At 40.9% G+C, this 21,520-nt stretch overlaps 1 protein-coding gene across 7 annotated transcripts in view; it reads left to right on the top strand.

The window, feature by feature from the left end:
* Spef2 (sperm flagellar 2) overlaps window positions 1-19,154 on the top strand; it is a 182,196-nt gene extending 163,042 nt beyond the window's left edge. For all 7 annotated transcript variants that reach the window (NM_022620.2, XM_039103075.2, NM_001415008.1 and 4 more), the window contains 7 exons: window positions 448-554; window positions 1,181-1,363; window positions 4,972-5,064; window positions 8,005-8,184; window positions 13,557-13,796; window positions 13,943-14,065; window positions 19,016-19,154. In NM_022620.2, the coding sequence (NP_072142.2) occupies window positions 448-554; window positions 1,181-1,363; window positions 4,972-5,064; window positions 8,005-8,184; window positions 13,557-13,796; window positions 13,943-14,065; window positions 19,016-19,105 (1,016 nt within the window). In that variant the 3' untranslated portion in view covers window positions 19,106-19,154. The remainder of the gene's footprint in view (window positions 1-447; window positions 555-1,180; window positions 1,364-4,971; window positions 5,065-8,004; window positions 8,185-13,556; window positions 13,797-13,942; window positions 14,066-19,015) is intronic.
* Window positions 19,155-21,520: the final 2,366 nt, after the last annotated feature.

Raw genomic sequence — 21,520 nt, 5'->3', positions numbered from 1 at the left:
TGTGTTTTTGGTTTTCAAGACAAGGTTTCTCAGTTTAACAGTCCTCGCTGTCCCGGAACTGACTCTATAGACCAGGCTGGCCTCACACCCGGAGATGCCAGTGACTCTGCCTGCCTAGTGCTAAGATGAAAGGCATGCGCCACCACCACCCTGTGGCCAGAAGACTTTAACCTAAGAATTATGCGGTTTCAACATTTGCTCAATCAGAAGTGACTACTTTTTTTTTCCAGACCAAAGAGGACATTTGGCAGAAATAATGAATAACATCAGGAATTTTTATTTTATTTTTTTGTTTTTGAAGTAGCTTGTTTTTCTCTAGAGAACATGGTGCTAAATAAGAAAGTTACTATCCATTATTTCCATTTTAGCAGAATAAACTGCAATGCTAGCACAAATGGCACTAAATCTATCAATCGATAAATAAACACGTGTTTCTCTGCATTGCAGGCATAATAGGAAATAAAGCTTTCACTGACATTCTGCTTGATCTGGTTACCCTGAACCTGGGAACAAACAACTTGCCTAGCAGCTGGATGCACCTCACCCAACTGGATGTAAGTTTCTGCTGTGTTTGGGATCTAAACGGCCTTAACACACGCCTTCCTTGGTGAGTCAGTACTTCTGAGGTAACCAGTACTTACACAGTTTGTGGCATTAGCCAGAAATCTACGAAATCTAAATGAGAGAAAGAAGTTGGCAGTAAGCCATGCTGTTGATGATTAACATTTAAACATTTCAGACACTGGGAGACGCAACTCAATTATGACCATTTTGCAAATACCTTAACAAGGAACAGTGGAGGATTTTGAGAGGACTTGGTTTTTATAATTTCATTTTGAACGCCTAGGAAATTAAATGGGTCTAGTACACTACCCTGATAGTATGTTACTCCCCCAGACTTTAACTTTTCACTGGTGAAAAGACACCAGGTTAATGGACATGAGTAAGTTGGATGAGCGTAGTACACAAAAATATCACAAAAACCTAAAATCCTTTCAAGTTATTGGCTGGTATGGCTCAGCTGTTAGAAGAGAAAATGAAAGTAAACGCAAGTCAGAACCCGCTCTGGCTGTCAATGTGAAATCCCTCTTCCCTTGTAACCAAGTTCTGATAGTCTTAGTGGGAAGAGCTTCAAGTTCCTTCCACAAACTTCCTGGTGAGATCCCCTTTGTTCTTCCAGTTGCAGGAGATAACATCTTTATTAACAGTCAACACAGAGTTCGTGGACTGGAGGAAGTTCTTGATGGTAGCAGCCATGCCATGGCCCATCCCCCTGGAGGAGGAGCTCCTGGAGACCCTGCAGAGGTTTAAGGCCACCGATGAAGCTCAGACAGGCACCATCACCTTTGAACAATATAAGCAGGTAGACCAGTACTAATACCAGAATATTTTTTCCTAACAAGTACCCAGCTCACTGATGATGCATCACATTTCTGGTCACTCTCATGTTCCTTAGAAGCTCATACATAGGCAACAAAGACAGAATCAAAGCCCAGGACAGAAGTTTGGCTTCTATACCCAGGAAAAGCATTAGGAAAAAGATTAATGAAGTGAAATTTTTCCTGGAGAACTAAGGATCCTTAATAAAGTCACAGAATCATCATTATTTTTCTCCTAGGTTCTCAGCTAGTAATTATTCCCATAGCTATATATTAAAACCACATGCAGGGCTTTAACTGCTCTCCTGTCAGGTACCCTATACCACCAACGGAATAGCAAGGGCAGTAATGAAGAACATGACATGGCCAGATGGTATTGTTTTGCTCCTTTGGAATTGGGTTAGTGGATGGCAGACTTGTTTTTAACTGAATGAGCTTAAAATGTCCACCAATATTCAAGGCAGAAATATCCTATCTGCTCTCGTACATCCACAGGCAGTTCTAAGTCACTGTCATAGACATGGATGTTGAAACATAAATGGACGAGTTCATCTAAGAAAAGTGCTGGGTAACCCAGAACACAATACCTGCTCAGTGGAGTTGGTAGGTGGAGTATAACTGGGAGCCTGTTGTAGAGCGGGATTGTGGAGTTTTGAATGCAGAAGCTAGATAACAAATAAAGAAATTAATTGTTCATTTAGAGTGACAAATGGACATAGTTAGATAGATAGATAGATAGATAGATAGATAGATAGATAGATAGATAGATAGATATTCTAATCATCAAGTCAGATATATGAACATTCATTTTTCAGAAATTGAATGTTAGGATTAGTGATATAATTCTCTAACTGACAAGAGTGCCTAAATACTTGTCTCATTTCTACTAACTGAATGTGCCTTCTTCATCCTTCCATGTCGCTACAAGAACAAAGAAAGGAGTCACTTATAATAGGTCTTGGACTTTGAAGCAGGATGATGGTCTGTAGGGATTTATCTCCCTAGTGTTTCATCACTGAAAACTCACAGAGCTTCCTGTCCTACCTTGTTTATAATTAGTAGCTGGCATCCTTTGATTAGTTAGCCTAGAGCTTCCTGTGCTCACACAAAATGAAGAAACACTTGGATCCTAATGAGTTTCTCTATGGCTGATCAGGAGGCTAGTTTGGCTAATTGAGCTCTGATGTATGCACTTCTCAAACAGCAGATTAGGAATATTGACACTGCTTATAATTTGCTATGACAATTTCATTTGAATATGACAGCAGGAAAGCAGAACATATACCGTGTTCTGCTCTGTGTGGCTTAAGATGTTTAAAGGGATATTTGAAGAAACCTTAGAGTAAAGCTTTTGATTGGCACATGGTATCACACTGAACTTCTTTTTCAAACCAGAGAAGAAATGCTGCTGGTAACATTGCCAAAAATGCTAATCCCAAACTAGAACCATTTACCAGAAGTGGGAGTTTCTTGTAGAATGGTAGACCAAAGTGTTTAGGAGAACCCAAGCACTTACATTGTGTCCTGGGAATTGCCGGTCGTCTCCCTTTACTTCTTACTCCCAGATGTACACTTGACTCTACTGTATGCCTTTTTCAGATTTCCAACCCTTGATGGTTCATGAAAATAAAAATAAAAGATGGGAGAAAATTAAAACCATTTCTAGGGAAGATTTTATATGACCTATCAAATATGTCACATTAGAGAAGTAATGTAGCATGACTGTGGTGCTGAAATAGAGATTTCTGGGAAGAAGGAGCTGTCCACTGTGTCTTCTGTTGCTCTGCCCCTTCCCTTTGACCAACTGCAACTTCACCACAAGAGCCATTTAGAAGTATGCTGATCATTGCCACTCCTAAAACTGAAGATGTTCAGAATCTGTCCTGTGGCTAAGTAATAACCATAAAGTCTTATTTGCCTTTGGCTTCTGCCCCTGATGTCCCTCTCACAAACTTCTCTGTAGATGTACTCAGACTATGGGATTGTATAATGTAGAGATGTCCAACATGTTTTGAAATATCAACTAACTCATTGTTTGCCTGTGAGAACACATGGTCACCATGGGTGCAAGCATTCAAATGTTCAAGGACAAAAATAAGCATAATACAAGTTCTCTAAGGAAATATGAATAGTTTAAAATTTTTTGGTCACATTTTGGTTTAAGAATGTAAAGAACATTTTCATGTTTTAAAGAGAAGTAATCTATAAGTCCAGTGAGGTGGTACACAGTTAACTGAATGCTGCTTCTAACTTAAGTACATTACTACATAGCTGCAGACTTAACATTTCACATGGCTAAAATTTTATGGATGAGATTCTTGAATTGTTTTGTATAATTTTGGTTGCTGTGTCTTCGAGGCCATTTGGTACTTCCTCCACAGAGTAGCTTGCAAATATTATCATCAAGTATGTTTTTCTGTCAGATACAGTCTTTTTATTTCTGTTATCTCTGGAGTCTCTCCTTTTCACTGTAGAAAAATCTCTTGCTTCACTTCTGCCAGAAACCTACCATTACCATTGCTGAAAGTGCTACAATCCTTGGAAGGAAGAAAAGAAGGCAGGAACATAGGCCTGAGTCAATGTAGGCAACGTAGTGGATCTTGGTAGTAAATACTATTAGGCGCGCGCGCACACACACACACACACACACACACACACACACACACACACACACAAGTTCATGAAGTACTTACCAGTGCATCTAAAATGGAAGATGTGCTATAATTCAGTCAGGATTGTACTTAAAGGAAACAGAGATTAAAAGAGCCTCTCTGTGGTGGTGTAATCTAAGCCTGGTGTAGAAATAAATAATGACTTTTATGAGTGATAAAGAGTGTAGAAGTCACCTTAGACACAAAGGATAATATCATCTAAAGACAAGATCAGACACTGGATCTGAATAGAGAGTGGCAGATAGAGCAACCTTGAAGGCTGGAGAAATTTAGGAGGGTCACACAAAAAAATGCTGAAGCAAGTAGGAGGGAGACTGGAAAAAGAAAAAGGAAACAATTTTGAATTTGCTGAGTGGCTGGTGCATGGCAGAGGTCATGTGGCTGTACAAGCAGGTGGTAGCAGTGGAGATGAAAAGAAAACATAGCAGAGGCATTGCCAAATGAGAATAGTAAGAAGTGACCAGGATATGAAACTGGCAACTCTGTCAGCAACGAACACAGAGAACCCCACCAAACACACGCGCGCGCGCACACACACACACACACACACACACACACACACACACAAAGTGTAGCCAGCGGGAGCTTAGGCTGCAGTCATAACTTTGAAGTGTCTTTTACACTCCAAAAACTAAAACAGAGCTAACACCCCCATTTTGGGGCTTTTTATCTGTGTAATACATACTGATTTGATGGCACTAACACATATGAAAATCACCATAATTAAATGGTGGTATTAAAATAACTGCAAAATGCAAATCTAGTATTTCCTTCAGTCTCTCCGATGTACCCTGTATTTTCAAGATCACTAGGGAGTGAGTAGAGCAATGTTTTAATCTTTGGACTTAAGAGAAACTGTTATATCTCTGCACAGAATGTTATGAATATTCATTATATGTCTCGTATGTTTGTTTGTGTAGGCTGGTCTATGGTTTTCAGGAGATGAAGATATAAAAATTCCAGAAAATCCCCTTGAACCCTTGCCATTCAATAGACAGGAGCATCTCATAGAGGTAATTATTCTTTCTTTTTATTCTTGTCATTGACTTTTGAGATGGTTATCAGTCTGTAACTCAGGGAGGTGCCCAGCAAGTGCAGCATCCTGACCAAGCTTAAACCTTGCAAGAACTGAGATTATACGTGGGAACCGTCACACCAGTGCTAACCGTGGATAATATGTTATGTGGTATGTGGAAATGGTGATTGTCTTTCTGTTCTTCCACTTGAGTTAAACAGGTCCCTCTGATTCTATGCTTGCTTCTTAGAACTTTGCTGTTTTCCCAAAGTCCAAGCTTGAATACTCATTCAGGGACCATTCCTTATAGAGAAATTCTAGAGGAGGAGAAATGACAAAATTGTCTGCTACCTATGTGATTATTGGAAGCTTTCATGGACTCTATTGGCTTACAGGGTTTTGTTAGTTTTTGGTTTTGTTTTTTGTTTTTTGTTTTTTTCATCTATCTAGTACGCCATTCGCCCAATTCTAAAATTGTGAGAATTCTAAAATTGTGAGTTAGGATTCTGCCATTTTACAAATTATTTACTTTATACACTTCCTTTGATTTTGTTAAACACAGCAAGATTTACATGCAATATTACCCAGGCCCATAAGTAGCTTGCTGTCCTCAGCATGACATCAGTAACAGCATTATAATCCACTGCTGTCACTGAGACCACAGTAGATGAAAAGTCTTAAATCTGAAGTCACTCTGGCTTCTGTATAGATGACTGAATACATTTACTCTAACATAGCCACATTCAGTAATACAGTAGAAAATCTGAATTGTGGATTTAGATATTACAGCAAATTCTGGATATACTGTTGGTTTGGTTACTAGTCAATCATTAGCTCAAAACTGCAATACAAAATTGGGCCTGACTCCTTTATAGCATTTAAGTAAGCAATTCCCTCAGTCGGACTCAATTTTTTAAAGCATGTTTTATTTCATCTTTGATATCATAATTACACCATTGTCCCCTTACATGCCTCTCTCCAAACCCTCCCGTATACCCCTCTTTGATCTCTTTCAAACTCATGCCCTCATCTTTCAATAACTGTTGTTGCATGCATATATGCAAATACAAACATATTTCTAAATATAACCTATTCATTCTGCATAATATTACTTGTATAAACGTTTTAAGGATTGACATAGCAATTGCATAATCAATTGTTGTGCTCTTTCCTGGGTTAGGCTATTTCTCCCACTCTCTGCATTCCTTAATTGCCTAAAGTTCTTTGTGTGACATTGAAGCTTCATGGTCTTTCCTCCTAAACCTTTCTGCAACATGCGAACTGGAGAGAGGTCAAAGGAGGAGCCATGTAGTACCAACAAAGTCTGAGATACATGGTTAGCATCTCGGGGTGAATAGTGGTTTGTTAACCTTTGTAATGTGAAACACAAGGATTGAGATAAATCATACCATAAAGCGTTTCTTTCTTTGAAACAAAGGTATCAATATGTAGCCCTGGCTGGCCTGGAATTCAATATGTAGAAGAGGGTGACCTTGAAGTCACACACAAGTGCCTCCCTCTTTACCCTGAGTAGTAAGATTCAAGGCATGTGTCACCACATTTAGCTTTCATATATAGCTCTTGCAAGGTGGTTTCCATGTGACGTCATGAACACACTGTCCAGCCTCCTCAGTATGTGGGAAGAAAAGTGCTGCCTGGCAACCATGTCCCATGAAAGGTATATCAATCCAGAGCAGGCTTTGTACTTGTTGATTCAGCGGTGGAACAAGAAAATGACCCTAAGTACATAGAAAGGTCTGCCCCTAACCTACTGGTAGAAAATTATATGGAGGAGAAGAAACAGACTCTGGATTCCAAGAATGAGGCATTCACATGGGCAAAGACGGCTAACAGGATAGGTGAGTGCACGCATGTACATATGCTATGGGCTGTCAAAGGACAGAAAAGATGAGCAGAGTGAGGTTTTCACACACACACACACACACACACACACACACACACACACACACACACACACACACACACCATCAGGGAGTCCCAGCATCACTCTGAACATCTCAGTGTGTATAAAATGCAACTATCCACTTCATGCTGCTCCCAAATGGTGAGGTTCCAGAACATTCCTCATGTACTCTGTCCTATGGGGTTTTGTTGTTTGTTTTCCTTGTCATGTTTTACTCATTGACAGTCATTGATATATATATATATATATATATATATATATATATGTAATGAATATTAGTCCTGTCAGCCTCTATTTATTAACCTAACTCGTGCTTCTCCCTTCTCCCTACTGAAACCCTTTTTCTTCTCAACAAGTCACCCTCTTACCTCTAATTTGCATGCCCTCTTCCAATAAATGACCCACCGAATTTACACAGGGTTGCCTGCATGAGTGTGGGTGGAAGGACATGTCCTAGAGCACGGGCAAGTTACATGATTATACCACCAAAGAGAGTGCCACACATCCCCTGTCACCGTTCAGTGATTAACTGTTAATAATCCTCTAAGAGAGGAGGAAGGACTCATCAGCCCTTCCTCCTTCCTTCTACATTGAAAAGGTGACGGCCCAATCATGTGCCGGTCTTGTGCAGGCCACCACAGCTGCAATGAGCTCAGGAGTGTGTGAGCATCCTGTGCAGCAGCTGCTGCTCCATAGCAAAATTATGTCCTCAAGAGCTGGCAGCTTCCTATTAATTGTATTTTAAATACTTAAAAAAATTCAAGCTTGTCCATTATGGCACTCAATAAGCATTTGGTTGAATGGCCGAAGTGATGGGTTTGTCTTCATTTTTGTGTCACGTAGCAATGACAACAGAATTAGTGACCTGGTACGCTGTCCAGTGAGCATCTCACACATCTGGAACTCCAGATATGGCTTATCTGAAGTCTCTGTTCATTATCACCCTGTCTGCCTCCTCACTGCCGCAGTGAACCCACCTTAGCTGCAGTGACAAATTGTGTGCGTGTGTGACAGTTCTTCTTCAGGCTGTTTGCTGACTCTGAGAAGGATCCACCTCAGCTTGACTACACTCAGATGTTGCTGTATTTTGCCTGCCACCCAGACACTTTGGAAGGAGTCTACAGGGCCCTCAGTGTGGCTGTGGGGACTCACATATTCCGGCAGGTTGAAACTCCAATGCTAACTGCAGAAAAGGTAACTACGTGGTACAAATGTGACAACTCTGAATTCTGAAGGGAAGTAAGGGCACCAGAGAAATTGAAACCCATAACAGTAGGGACTTACCTCTTTTCTTTATCATATTTGTCTGGGTCTTCAACGTCATACTTTACATGTAATAGGTCTTCCAGTAAACTTTCTTTAACTGCATAAAGTCAGAGAGCTCAAACACTTCTGTAGTAAAATGAACATCTGTTCAAAGTCTCTGGGTAGGATTGAAGTTTGCTCTTAAAGCAGCAGATGAGACGGGGTTTTGCAAAAAGTACTGATCATGAGAAACAAGCAGGAAGTGGATTAGTAACCTGATGCACATTTTGGAGTATGTAAGAAATGTACCTGAAGCAAGCTCAGACCTCAGACACTACCCACACAAATATGACTTTTGACCTTATTTCAGCCTTGAAACCACAGGCTGAAACCTCAAAGAGCATAGAAACTTTCTAGCTAATTCAGAAGCCAGGATACATTCCCCCTCGTGATTTCCAGGAGATGGATAAGCCCTTGCATTTTCAGGTTGAAAGGCTTCCTATTGGGTACAAAATGACCAGTTTCCCTGGTGTCCACTGACACTTTCTCTGACCTTTGATTTCCAATATGTTCTCCCAAGAGCAGATTCCTGATGGTGATTCTGTGATCTTTGTGGGCATGGGAGGAGGGACTGATGTCCATACCCTTAGGACCCCAGCCACTTTTATTTCCTCTTGGCCTGTATTTGTAAAAGAAGAGATAATCTGAAAGAAATGGTAGAGTCCCCTGACAGCATTCACCTGTGGGAAGAGATAGGCTCTTTTAGATTTGAGCGTGAAGTTTGACCATAAGCACCAGGCCAGGGTGAGGGAAGATTGGTGCCCAATAAGCTGGCATGGGGCTTCTCAAATACATATGCTGTTGGTAATGACACAAGACTTACACCACAGCAAAGAGGCAAGCAAGGAGTGTTGGTATTCTCCACACTAGAAAACTACTTTAAAATTTTCCCACATAAGTAACTTAGGTACAGCCAACTGTCCTGAGGTAGCATTTGTCACGTCCACAGTGATGTCTCTATATCCTCACATAGATTGTATGTCCTTTAAACTAATATTGGATTTATGACTAATCCAAAATTACGGCCTGCCCTGAGGACTCAGTGTGATGGCTTCCCAGGCACAGAGAGTCTCCCTGATCTCAGATGATGGCTGCCCACTTCTCCTTTAGCTGTCCCCTCTGAGACCGCATTGTTCACATGGGAAAGATACAGCTGCTCTAAAATCACCTCCCATTCTGTACTCAGCAGACTGAGTTCAGGGTGTTGGTGAACAGTAGGTACATTCCTTGCTTGGCACCCTCAAATGTAGGGCACAATCTGAGAAGGAATCGACAACAATGCACTGAAATTCTTCAGTTTTGTAAATTAAGCCTTCACTTAACATCAGGTCTGTGACAGATAGAAAGATAATTTTTCCCTTCAGAAGGGATGCCATCTAATTGCTCAATCCATGCCTTAGAAAATAAGATAATGATGTACCAAACAGGGAACTAACACAAACTAAAGATATATTTTTTAATTGATATATTTTATATAATATATTCTGATTATGTTCTCCCCCAACTCCTCTGAGATCCTCCTCACTGCCCCACCCATACAAATCACACCCTGTCTTTCTCACTCTCATCAGAATACAGTCATTTAAAGACATACTTATAAAAGGTAAAATGAAATTAAAAAGTAGAACAGGAAAAAATAAACTGACAAACGTGAGAAAAAGAACCAAAGAGAAGGCTCTAGAAGCATATCCAATGCAGAGACACATTCTCACACACAGAAATCCCATAAAACCACACGACTGGAACTCAAAATACATGTGCAAAGGACCTATAAGTGTTTTTAAAAAAATTCCTGGCAACATATCATGTGACCAAAAAACCCTCCAAAGATACCATTGAGTTTATTTTGTGTTGGCCATCTACTACTGGGGCATGGGGCTTCCAGCCGTATGAGAGATTTTTATACACAGTGAGACTCTGTTGGAGAAAATTTTTCATTTATGAGCAGTTATTAATTGAAGGTAGCTTCTAGATTAAGAATGAGGGCTTGTATCCACCCTTAGCTCTGGGACCCCCATTAAGCTGGACCTTGTCCATCAATTGACTCCTATGGCCAGATTATCCCTATCTGGAATCTAGGTCAAGTTGTCTCATGTCCTCCAGAGTAGCTACACATAGAAAATGCCCGATGTTTGTGAATAGAATGAAAACATGAAGAGGGGTTGCTGTGCAAGAGATGGAGTCTCAGCTTTAGGAGCAAGATGGGGAGAGGAACAAATGATTCTGCCCAGGAAGACCAAGGATGGAGAGGTTGCACCAAAACCATTACTATAGCAACCACTATGGTGGGTAGCACCAAGCCACCTAGAATAGGTGACCTGTATCCCTGATGTCCCTGACTTACTACCTCATCTTAGTGTTCCCACTTAGGAAATAGCTCCATTTGAGAGCTGCTCTCCAGAGCTCTTTTAAAGCACAAGGATATTGTTCAGAAACCAGGGGTGTCTGCAGAGATTGGAGCGTGTCTCCCTTTGGCCTTCAGGGACTGTTCAGACTTGAAATAAACTCGAAGCACTTCAGAAACACAAGAGTTGCCCGCCTCACTCATTCACACTTGAATGGCATTTTAGCCGCAATTATACCCTTCCATTTCTGAGTTTTTTCCAACTGTGTACTAGTTTCCTGGGTAACCTCATCCCAGGAGTGTGCAAAGACCTCACTCAGAAATAACATCTCCTATTAATCTCTATGCACTTCCAAGGCTTTCCATCGAATCTTTGCTTTCTGCCTGTGTTATTATGATAACTGGAACCTGTGTCTTATTTTTTTTATTCCTCCTTCTGTATCTTTGCTGTCATGCTGCTTTCATTCAATGTGGCTCAGACCTTCTGTGGAAAGCCGTTGTTTCTCAGGAAATTTTTTAAAAGCCCGAGAGCAAAGCATTTATCAAGAATGTACAAGTTTTAGTGAATGCAATACTTGAGTAAGTGAAATTTGGTGTAATAGCTAATTTTGAAACCCTTGTAGGGTTTCAGGACTATGATGTTAGATTTTAGTAAATTGTTAGTTTGCAGCTCCCACATAGTTGAATTTTTATTAAAGCCCTCTTGGCAGCATGTTTGAGACCCTGAAGTTCCGTGTATGTACACATGTTGTGTGACACTTTTGTTCTCAGAACCAACATTATTTTCTGTGTTAGGCCTGAGCTGAGTCAAGAACAGAAATAAACGCTCAGGAAGATACACAAGTATCATTTCAGAGACACATGTGTGGACAGGCTTTGGGATCAGTCTTATCAGCCACAGCAGTATAAATTAGTGCTCAAAGGTGCCACCATCCCTGTTTGAAGGGCATGGATCTCTCTACTTTGGTGCCACAGATAACTATTCCAAAGAATTGCCTTTTCTTCTGGCTGCCATCACTGGTTTCTCTCCAGTGTCTGTTAGAGTGAACCCTTCTCTTGCACATACCTTTTATCCCTCCCAGAACACTGAACGGTCCTTTCATTCTTTCCTCTCTTACCTAATAGCTATAATGTGTATTCCAAGTCCCAAAGGGCAAAGGCAACAGGAATCAAAAACAAAACAAAAACAACCACAAAAAACTTCTGACATTAGGAAGTTAGGGACTCTTAATCCTAAAATGCTACATATTTAAATTGTTATTTTTTCATTAAAAATTATTTATTCCATGATGTATGTATCAGGTCTTTAAAAAGGAAGTGCTGCCCTAACTATGCAAAGAGCAACAAGGGACCCAGACTTTCCTAACCCTAAACCTGTGTCTGCTCATTGAAGCAACTAGTGATTTGCTCACCCACGGGTTCTCTCTTGGCACTGTTACTGCAGTGCTGTGCACTGCTCCCCATACACATCCATTCACTCCGCACCTACTCTGCAGGACACGTTAGGTCCAATCTCCATGTAGCATGTTTTACGGACCCTGAAACCTACTGATGAGTAACTGTAGAAGTAATCACCAGGAATCACAGTGAGGACACTAACACCTGCTTCCCACTTCCACCATGTAGCATTTAATTGTTGCAAGTTGAAAGGAGGTAAAAATGTATGTTTTAATAAATGTGTAAATATATATTTAATCACTATTTAACTGTTATAACCCCCTTTCAAAATTGAATTAAATTCCCTGTTTAGCAAAAGATAAAAACTCTCAGCAAAAGCAAGGTGACCTCCCAAGCTGAAACAATTGCACCTCATCTTTTCAACACAGGTAACAGTCCCTCCACAGGGACACAGATCTACCATAGGCTTAGTTTATGATCCCATTCTGTCACATATCACAACTAACAATTAATAAACTGAATTGGATATTTAATGACATCAGCATTCTCCTGAATTATCAGTTCTCCTTTCCTAGTGGCAAAGGGAAATCAGAATCCCTGTCTTCTCAGATTTCTGGCCAAACAACATTCAAAACTATTTCTCTATGTTGAATATGCAAATATTGATTATTTTATCATTAGAAAATACACGTGTGTTTGCATATACATACAAAATTTACTTCAGGAATTTTGAAGACGATGGAAATCATTTGTCTGACCCCCACTAGTAACCAGTGTTGACACTTTAAATGTGTTCTTTATCTGATTGATAAATGATACATCACCACATGACATCATATGACATGATAATAACACTGTATCTATTCCTGTGTTTGATGGGACTTTTATGAACTTACTCTATGGGTGCATTTTTGTTAGTTTGGATATACCTCTAGGCCATAATTTTCATAAAGGAATTGTGTCCATTACAAAACTATAATTTGTGTCACTGTACCCATACTTTTGGAATTACAAGTCATCTATTTTTATCATAACACCGAATTACCTTCTATATTTGAAACTTTCTGTGTCTGTAAACATTTATTCTGGATCATTCCTAATCTATAACTATGGAATCAAGAGGCAAAATTAGTCTTATGGATTTTAAATATCCTCAACTGAAGTCAGTTTTAGGGCAATCCCGCCATGCGTTGGTGTTGGGAGTCGCTTACACTAACTTACTTCTGTGTGCCACTGTGGAGGAATTTTATGTACCTGGTAGTGTAGGGAGCATGTGTGTGGGTTGAGATGAATGAGACTCACCCCACACTGACACTTCTGCACCATAAGCTAAACTGCTCTAGGACTTTGACACTGATTTTGAGTGCAGCCAATGCATTTTCTTCCATAATGTGTTTAATGGGGTTTGCGGTAGGCACCGGCCTTCACTTGCCTGGTCCTTGCGTACTGAACAAGTTGATAAAGAATCTGTGTGCTGGAAACATGTCTGTCTGACTCCTGTCATCCTCTCATTTGATAGACCTCCATCTCCTCTGTGAGTCCCAATGAGGAATTCCCTGAAGCTGAAGAAAACAGTACAAGAGAGGAGCTGAAGGAGGAGAAAGATGAGAGGGACCAAAAGGAAGAAGAAATCCCAGAAAATGCAAACACTGAAAAGATTTCCATGGAAACACTGCTCAAAGTGTTTGGAGGAGGAAATGAAGTGCTGGACGCTAACAGATTTGCCAGCTACCTAAAGACAGAGAATATTTACTCAGAGGTTGGTTAGACCGCTCACCTGGCATTGCTGTAAAGGTGTTGTGTATTGTAGAGAAGTCATGGTGAATTACTTCATTGTATGAGTCTACTTTAAAATAACTTCAAGATTGCAAAGGAAATTAACTTTGCCTGTGTTTTTCTTTAAAGAACCTCATCAAGACGTTCCAGGACCTGGGTGCCAAGAACCTAGAGCCAATCGAAGTTAATATTCTCTTGAAGCATCCTTACATTCAGGACCTGATTACGAATTATGTAGACTATAAAATCCCTGTGAGTATTAGCCAAAATCATCCTAATTTGCTTGGTTTCAGCTAAGGGTACACTTGAAATTCCTACTGTGAGCTATTAAAGAAGAGCAAGCTGGACTTGCCCAGACCTGCCAGCCAGCAATGGCCAAGGATAGCACACTAATGTACACTTGAGACAATTCTCAGTGTTAAGGATTTACATCCTTAGTACATGCTGCTATCCTGGGCCGAGAGGAGAGGGCTGTGGGTAGGTTATACATAAAGCTTGTTATATGGCCTATTATCGATGTGAATTGTTCTGGAAAAATAACGATGCTTGTCTACAATAGACAAGTGTAGACACTAGGACTCATTCTGCTATAAAGAACTAACCAAGACTATAGCCTCCATCCAAGTGCTGGTATAGTCACCATTTTCAAATCGTGGGATATATGCTCTCTGTAGCACATATGGGAGTGTACTTCTTTTCTTTCAATTGCTGATAAAGCATCCTGATGAAAAGCAACTTGGAAAGGAGAGGGTTCGTAGGGTTTAGAGATTACAGAGCATCATCAGTGAAACCCACGTCAGAAGCTCAAGGTAGGAACCTAGCGGCAGGAACTGAACAGAAGCAAATGAGGAAATTACTTACCAATTCATTCCTTGTGGCTTATCTAACTTGTCCTGTTGTATAACCCAGGACCTCATGCCCCAAGGTGGTACCTAGTTGTCCTGTGTATTGAGTGGTGATAACAATTATCTCTGTGCATACTAATGTTTCCAATATAATTTGTACATGTGAAAATGGCAGAATGTACATAAACCAAGTAAAAAACTACAGATATTCAAGCTGTTACTTGTGTGTACTAGAAACATAGAGGGAACAAGCCTGTTGGAAGGTAGAAATAATTGCGGTTCGGGAAGGGAGAGGGAGAAAAGTCTGTATAGATTTTCTTATTGGGATAGGGCAATGAAGACATCCTGGATGACAAGCAGGTCCAGACCAATGTATAGAAGCAGGACCCCATGGAAGAGCAGGATCCAAGCCCTTGAAAGACTGTAAAGGGGCTAGGGTGATTCCATTGGATTAGTGAGATTAATTAAAACAGAAAAGAATGAAAGCTGAATTTCACACTGAACTTGAAAAGGCAATCAAGGAACCAATAGGCTTTGAGTATGGGAATGTGCTATTCTATTAATTTTTCATCTCTAAACATTTCCATATCACCTAACCATATCATGTTCCCGTGTCATTTTTTTAATATAGCAAGTTCAATACCTGACTGTTTCGGCGCCATCTTTCACCCTATGTTCCACATATAAAGGCAGAGGCCCCGCTTAAACTAGTAAAACAATCACTAAATCTCTCAGAATCATATGTAACAGGATTCATTTCCTACTGCCAGGAATAAGTAAGAGCATAAAGTGATAGGCCAGGCCAATTATCAATTATCTCCACCCTTAAAGGAAGGAAAACCTCCTACAAAGCCCGCACAGCTCAATAGCCCTTTACATTGGCCAGAGAAGATTCTGTTCAAGTTCCTGCCTGATGGCAAAAGCCTTGAGACTAGCAGCTTGGAGAGTCAGCCTCTGGAGAACTGCAAGATCCCCAGGGAAATCCAGAGGCCCCAGAAATCTCCTAAGTTTGCTTCTTGGCTTCATCAATATTGTCTAGTTTTGTTGGCTGCGTGTGTGTGTGTGTGTGTGTGTGTGTGTGTGTGTGTGTGTGTGTGTGTGTGTGTGGAGAGAGAGAGAGAGAGAGAGAGAGAGAGAGAGAGAGAGAGAGAGAGAGACCCATGGCTCCAGCTGCATATGTAGCAGGGGACGGCCTTGTTGGGCACCAATGGGAGGAGAAGCCCTTGGTCCTGCCAAGTCTGGAACCCCCCATTGTAGGGGAATGTTGGAGGGGCAGGAGGGGAGTGGTTGGGTAGAAGAAGAAAAGGGGGATGGGATAGCGGGCTTATGTCTGGGAAACCGAGAAAGGAAATAACATTTGAAATGTAAAGAAAAAATATCCAATAAAAAAGGGTAATAAAAAGACAGAGAGAGAGAGAGAGAGAGAGAGAGAGAGAGAGAGAGAGAGAGAGAGAGAGAGAGAGAAATGTTCTAAATGCAGTTTCCAGTTTCTCCCATTTTGGAAAGTGTTTACTTCCCACGGAGTAGTGTGTAGTGATGGTAACACCAGGAGAGAATTTTTTAATAGAAACTCAGTGGCTCAAAGATAGATAGGGCTGCTGAGCAGAGAAGAAGTTATACTCAAGGTCCAGACACCAAAGCTCGACTCACAGCGCCTCCTTTTGCAGGAGTGTAGCCAGATGCCAAAGGTTCCAAGTACAACCACAGTATGCCAGGAGAATTTTGATGCCTTGATCATCAGCACCTCTTCTGTACATTCCCACCATCCTCTTCTGTATTCCATTCACATTCTTTCTGGGGACCCCTCCTCCCAACCATCCTGCAGTTAACCAGACTCCTAGAGTCAGTATCACTTAACACACTAGAATCCTAGCTCGTTTCTCCATTTGCGAATCTAAGCAATTAGTGAGTTAACTCCGTGGCTGAACACTTCTTTATGGTAAGTGTGATTCAGATTCTTAAACCCTTATTTTCCTTGCCCTTCATATCTCCTGCCTGTTGCTGACCTCAGTAATCAAAAGGCAGGGTGGGGAGCTATTTGATTCTGATCAGTAAGACTGTATCAACAAGAGTTGTACCAAAGACCTGGAAAAACCTAAAAATAGAGATTTGAGATCTAAAGAGGGGTCTCTTTCCACTAAGACATTTCATTCCTGTTCTTGCTAACCAAAAAAGAAGGAGGAAAGAGAAGGAGGGAAGAGAAGGAGGGAGTGAGGGAGGGAAGAGAAAAGGAAGGATGAGAGGGAGGAAGGAGGGGGAAAGTAGAAAGATAATAAACATTTCAGACTTGGGGGCTGGCTCTCATACTCGTACCGTTAGTTTTTACTCCAGGTATCCATGCATAAGTAAATAGATCACATTTTTAAATGAACCTTAACCACAGTGATGTTATTTGAAGATCGTTCAAGATAAGTAGAGCCAAAGCTAGAGTGTGGTTTTTCAAGGTTAAGAAGTTGTTTGCTATTATAAACAGTGGGAAAATGAAGGTTGCTGCTTAAGACTTCTGTGTTTACAGGGTCTGTGTGTACAAGTCACAGCATTTAAAAACACAAACTTGAAACGAAAACTGGATTACATGTAATGGTAATAACACACTTTAGTTCTGCTCCTGTTTCAAGGTGGTCTGGCTCTGTGCTTATGAGAGTAAGTCCTAGATTCTTGGAAATGGGTAGTGCTGGGAAGTACGTGGTACATACGATTTCAGTGTCCTGTGCTCCAAAACTGTGACATGGGGTTAACCTCCTCATGGGGCTTTTGTATGGATGAAATGAGTGAACGAGCACAGAACACTGAGCTCAGTTTCCAGCAGAAGAGCAGACACCAGTGCTGATGCTAAGACTGAGACCGAGATGGATACAGAAGTCTCAGAACCAAAGACACACCAGCAAGTGAGATGAAGCATACGGAGGGGCAGCCGGATGGACAGACAGACCGCTCCATTTTCATCTCTGAATAGAGACAAAGTTTTCTCTGGCAGACAACCACAGTGACCAAGTGTTAAACCGAAGTCCCAGGAACAGTCAGAGGTGAATAGCACTGCAAACTCCAGGTTTGGTGCTGGAATATTTTTCACAGATCTGCAGTCAAATTATGTACATAATTTCTACTTCCCTAGACCTTGTACAGAGAAAATATGTCCAAAAATATTTTTAAATCATTAAGAAAATGATTTGGGTAAATCTTAAAAAAATTAGTGAGATCATAACCAGGCAACAGAGTCAATTTCCTGTGACAACTATGTGACTGTGCCAAGATTCTGGTGCCTCTCAGTCCTCTCCCCAATCTGCTGACTACAGACAGCCTCCTATTTCTTCTTGAATTTAACCAATGCTGGTTGGCATGTATATAGAGCATGGCCTGTCATGTTGCCCATGCTTTGAAGTGCCAGACAATCCCAGAATGAAGGCCTCAGTTCCCAGATTAACTAAGGTCTACCAACATAAGTGCCCACCCTCAAGGGTTGCAGTAAGCAGAAACTAGAAATCAGTGGAAGCCACCATTTTATTTCCATGTGGCTCACTCAGAGGTTAACCCCTGCCTTTAAGGAGGTCAATGGTTTGAAGAAATGGGGTCAGTGTCGTTCCTGGCAGGGGCCGACAGAGTGACAAATATATAAACCAACAAGTTAGAAAGTGAAATAGCCCATGTCTTCACGTGTAAGGTGACCGCAAGCTGGAAGCTCTGTAGCTCAGCTCTAGAGCAGAGAAATCTACATTTGTAAAGCATTTTCTTAAAGTTTTGTGGGGGAAATAAATTAACATTACTAACCACTATGCAATTTTCATGTTTTATGTATATTATAATATTCATTCTATAAGTGTAAGTTTACATTTATGTTGAAAAAATAATGATTTAAGAAATTAAATTTTTATAACATTACTATCTCTGATAGTAAGAAAAAACATGGAGAAATGGGAAAAATCCCAGGGGGGAAAAATCTACTGCTCAAAATTTCTACATTTAAATTTCTATGTAGATGTGATTAACTTGGCATTATATTTTTCTTTAATAGAATGTGAATACTGTTTTATTCATTTACAGAAAAATAATCTTTTGGTTTACACACTATATGACAGAGTTGAATAATTGTTTTTATAGACATTACTTAACCTGACAAGTCCATTACAGGATTAGAAAGGAGAATTTCTAAAAACCCTTTGCTATCGTTACAAGGATAGAATTGGTGGTTCCAGAATAGAACTCATACTAAATGGGAAATGTTTTTCTCAGGGGGAAACAAAAGAAAAGACTAAAGGAAAATGCAGCTAACTGTTTAATAACAGCCACATCTGAGATGTCCCTCAGTCATAAATCCTCCATTTTCATTTGTAACTTCCCTTTGATTTTTCTCTCTTAGGACATTAAAATGATCCTTCAAAGGAGTGAGCATGCACAAGGCAGTGATGGAGAAAGGTCACCCTCAAGACTTACAGACGAAAAGAAGTGAAGACTGTGGTTTATTTTTTTATTTTATTGAATAAATATTCATAATCGAATGACCATGGAGTTTGTTGTGTGCATCATTGTGATGGGTGTGTGACTCCTTCTCAGTTGATAAGAAGCTCTGAAAAGGAAACTTGAAGTGAGCCATAAAACCCTGAGAGAGAGAGAGAGAGAGAGAGAGAGAGAGAGAGAGAGAGAGAGAGAGATCTCAAAAACATAAAGATGAATTTTTAAGTGATCCTGGAATTACCAGAAACAATACATTCAAAGTAAGATCACTCATAAGCCATGAAGTCTCCCTATGGAGGTGTCCATATTAGGGGAATAGGTTGAAAATCCCACTGAAACTCAGAGGAAAACATTCCGTCTTATACTTCTTGCTTCATAGATTGCAAACCTTGAACGATCATCCTAGTAGATAAGAAAAAAATGCATCATTGAATTTCTAGACCAGTCACACTTTTAACTATTTGTACTTGTGTCTAATAGAATGCAGAATTGCCCTCATAGACAGCTGCGCTGTTTACATGATTACGCAGAAACTAAATTCAATGAACATCATCTAAAGGAAATATCATACAAAATGAGCAGTGACATTCGAGCTTCAGTGACAGCCTCCCTGATTCCCTCCTGTGGCTGTTCTCTCTGACCCTCCTCACACTGTGTGTTTGCAAACGTCCTAGGATAAGTCATCTGTGCACAGCCAATTTCTGGACGTGTCTTCCACTCTCGTAAAATTTACAGGGTTTGCGAAAGCTTACGGATCCTCATATCTAACTGTGTCCACTTCCTTCAAGGAGCAATCTCTTCCTCTTCAATAAAGAATCACACCTTGGAACAGCTATCCCAGCACCTGTCCTTAAGAGGCCATTACCATAGGTTAAAAGGAGGTGTTATCTCCACTGGGTTGCAATAGTTTTTGCGAGGTCATTTCCTCTAACACAGCGTTGGCCACATTAGAACACTCTGTCATCTCTCCTTGTGTCTCCATTCTTTCTGTCCTCAAACTCTGAGGTCCTCCCTCTCCTCAGCAGCACCCAAGTTTTTCACCTTTATTCTACATTGGCACCTGATAATCACAGGATCATGTATCATGTATCTCAGCCATATAGCCTCCGTCTCATTTTTTTCTTACTGCCGCTCAACTCTTATTCACATTCCTTCAGTAAAGTTCTCACTGAAGTCACTACATAATTTGAATATTTTTAATCTTAGGAGCACCACCTCTTCTTTCTATGTATGTATGTATGTATGTATGTATGTATGTATGTATGTATGTATGTATGTTTGTATGTATGTATTGACTTTACAGGCAGCTGCCCCTCTTCGTAGTACCCCCTCTGTAGCCCTTCCCCAAAAACTCCCCTTCCATTTTCCTCAGAGAAAGGGGAGGTGCTCCCTGGGGTACCAACTCACCCTGGAACATCAAATCACTACAACACTAGGCACATCATCTCCCACTGAAGCCAGACAAGGCAGCCAAATTAGGGGAATAGGATCCTTAGGCAGCAGACTCTGGAACAGCCCCCTCTCCAGTTGTTGGGGGACCCACAGGAAGACTACCTGTACATCTGCCACATATGTTTGAGGGACCTAGATCCAGCCCATGTATGATCTTTAGTTGGAGGTTCAATCTCTGAGAGACCCCAAGGGTCCAGGTTTGTTGACTCTGTTGGTCTTCTTGTGGGGTCCCTGTCTTCTTCAGCTCCCTCAATTCTTTCCCCAACTCTTCGACAAGACTCCCCGAGCGCCATCCTATGTTTGCCTGTAGGTCTCTGCATCTGTTTAAGTCAGCAGCTGAACCACTCAGAGGACAAGATGTCTCTGAGCAATGTCTGCAAGCATAACAGAGTATCAGTAATTGTGTCAGGGATTGATTCTTGCCCATGGATGGGTCTCAAGTTGGGCCAGTCATTGGTTGGACATTCCCTCAGACCCTGTTCCAACTTTGTCCCTGTTTTTCTTGTAGGCAGGACAAATTTTGCGTCAAAGATTTTATGGGTGGTTTGGTGTGTTTAACCTGGAGTCCTGCCTGGCTACAGGAGACTGCTTCTTCACATTTTCCACTACAAGGAGTCTCATCCAGAATCATTCTCATACAACCTCTGGAACCTCCCCCATTCCAGGTTTCTGGCACTTCTGAGAGATCTCCCCCACCCCGGCCTCCATCCACTGATTTCCATTCTCTCTTCCTTCCCTCTCTCTCCAGTTCTCCCTACACCTTCCCCTTTTCCCCTCCTTATCTGCTCTCCCAAACAGGTCCCTTCCTCCACTGCATAGCTGATAAATGTTTTACTTCTGCTGTGTGAGATTCAAGCATCCTTCCTTGGGCCCTCCTTGCTATTTAGCTTTTTGGGTCTATGGATTATAGCATGGGTATCCTGTACTATATGGCTAATACCCACTTATAAGTGAGTTC

Source organism: Rattus norvegicus, chromosome 2, assembly GCF_036323735.1.
Source record: "Rattus norvegicus strain BN/NHsdMcwi chromosome 2, GRCr8, whole genome shotgun sequence".
Lineage (NCBI taxonomy): Eukaryota > Metazoa > Chordata > Mammalia > Rodentia > Muridae > Rattus > Rattus norvegicus.
Note: the sequence above shows the minus strand (reverse complement) of the source record. Positions and strands in the feature narration are given on the sequence as shown.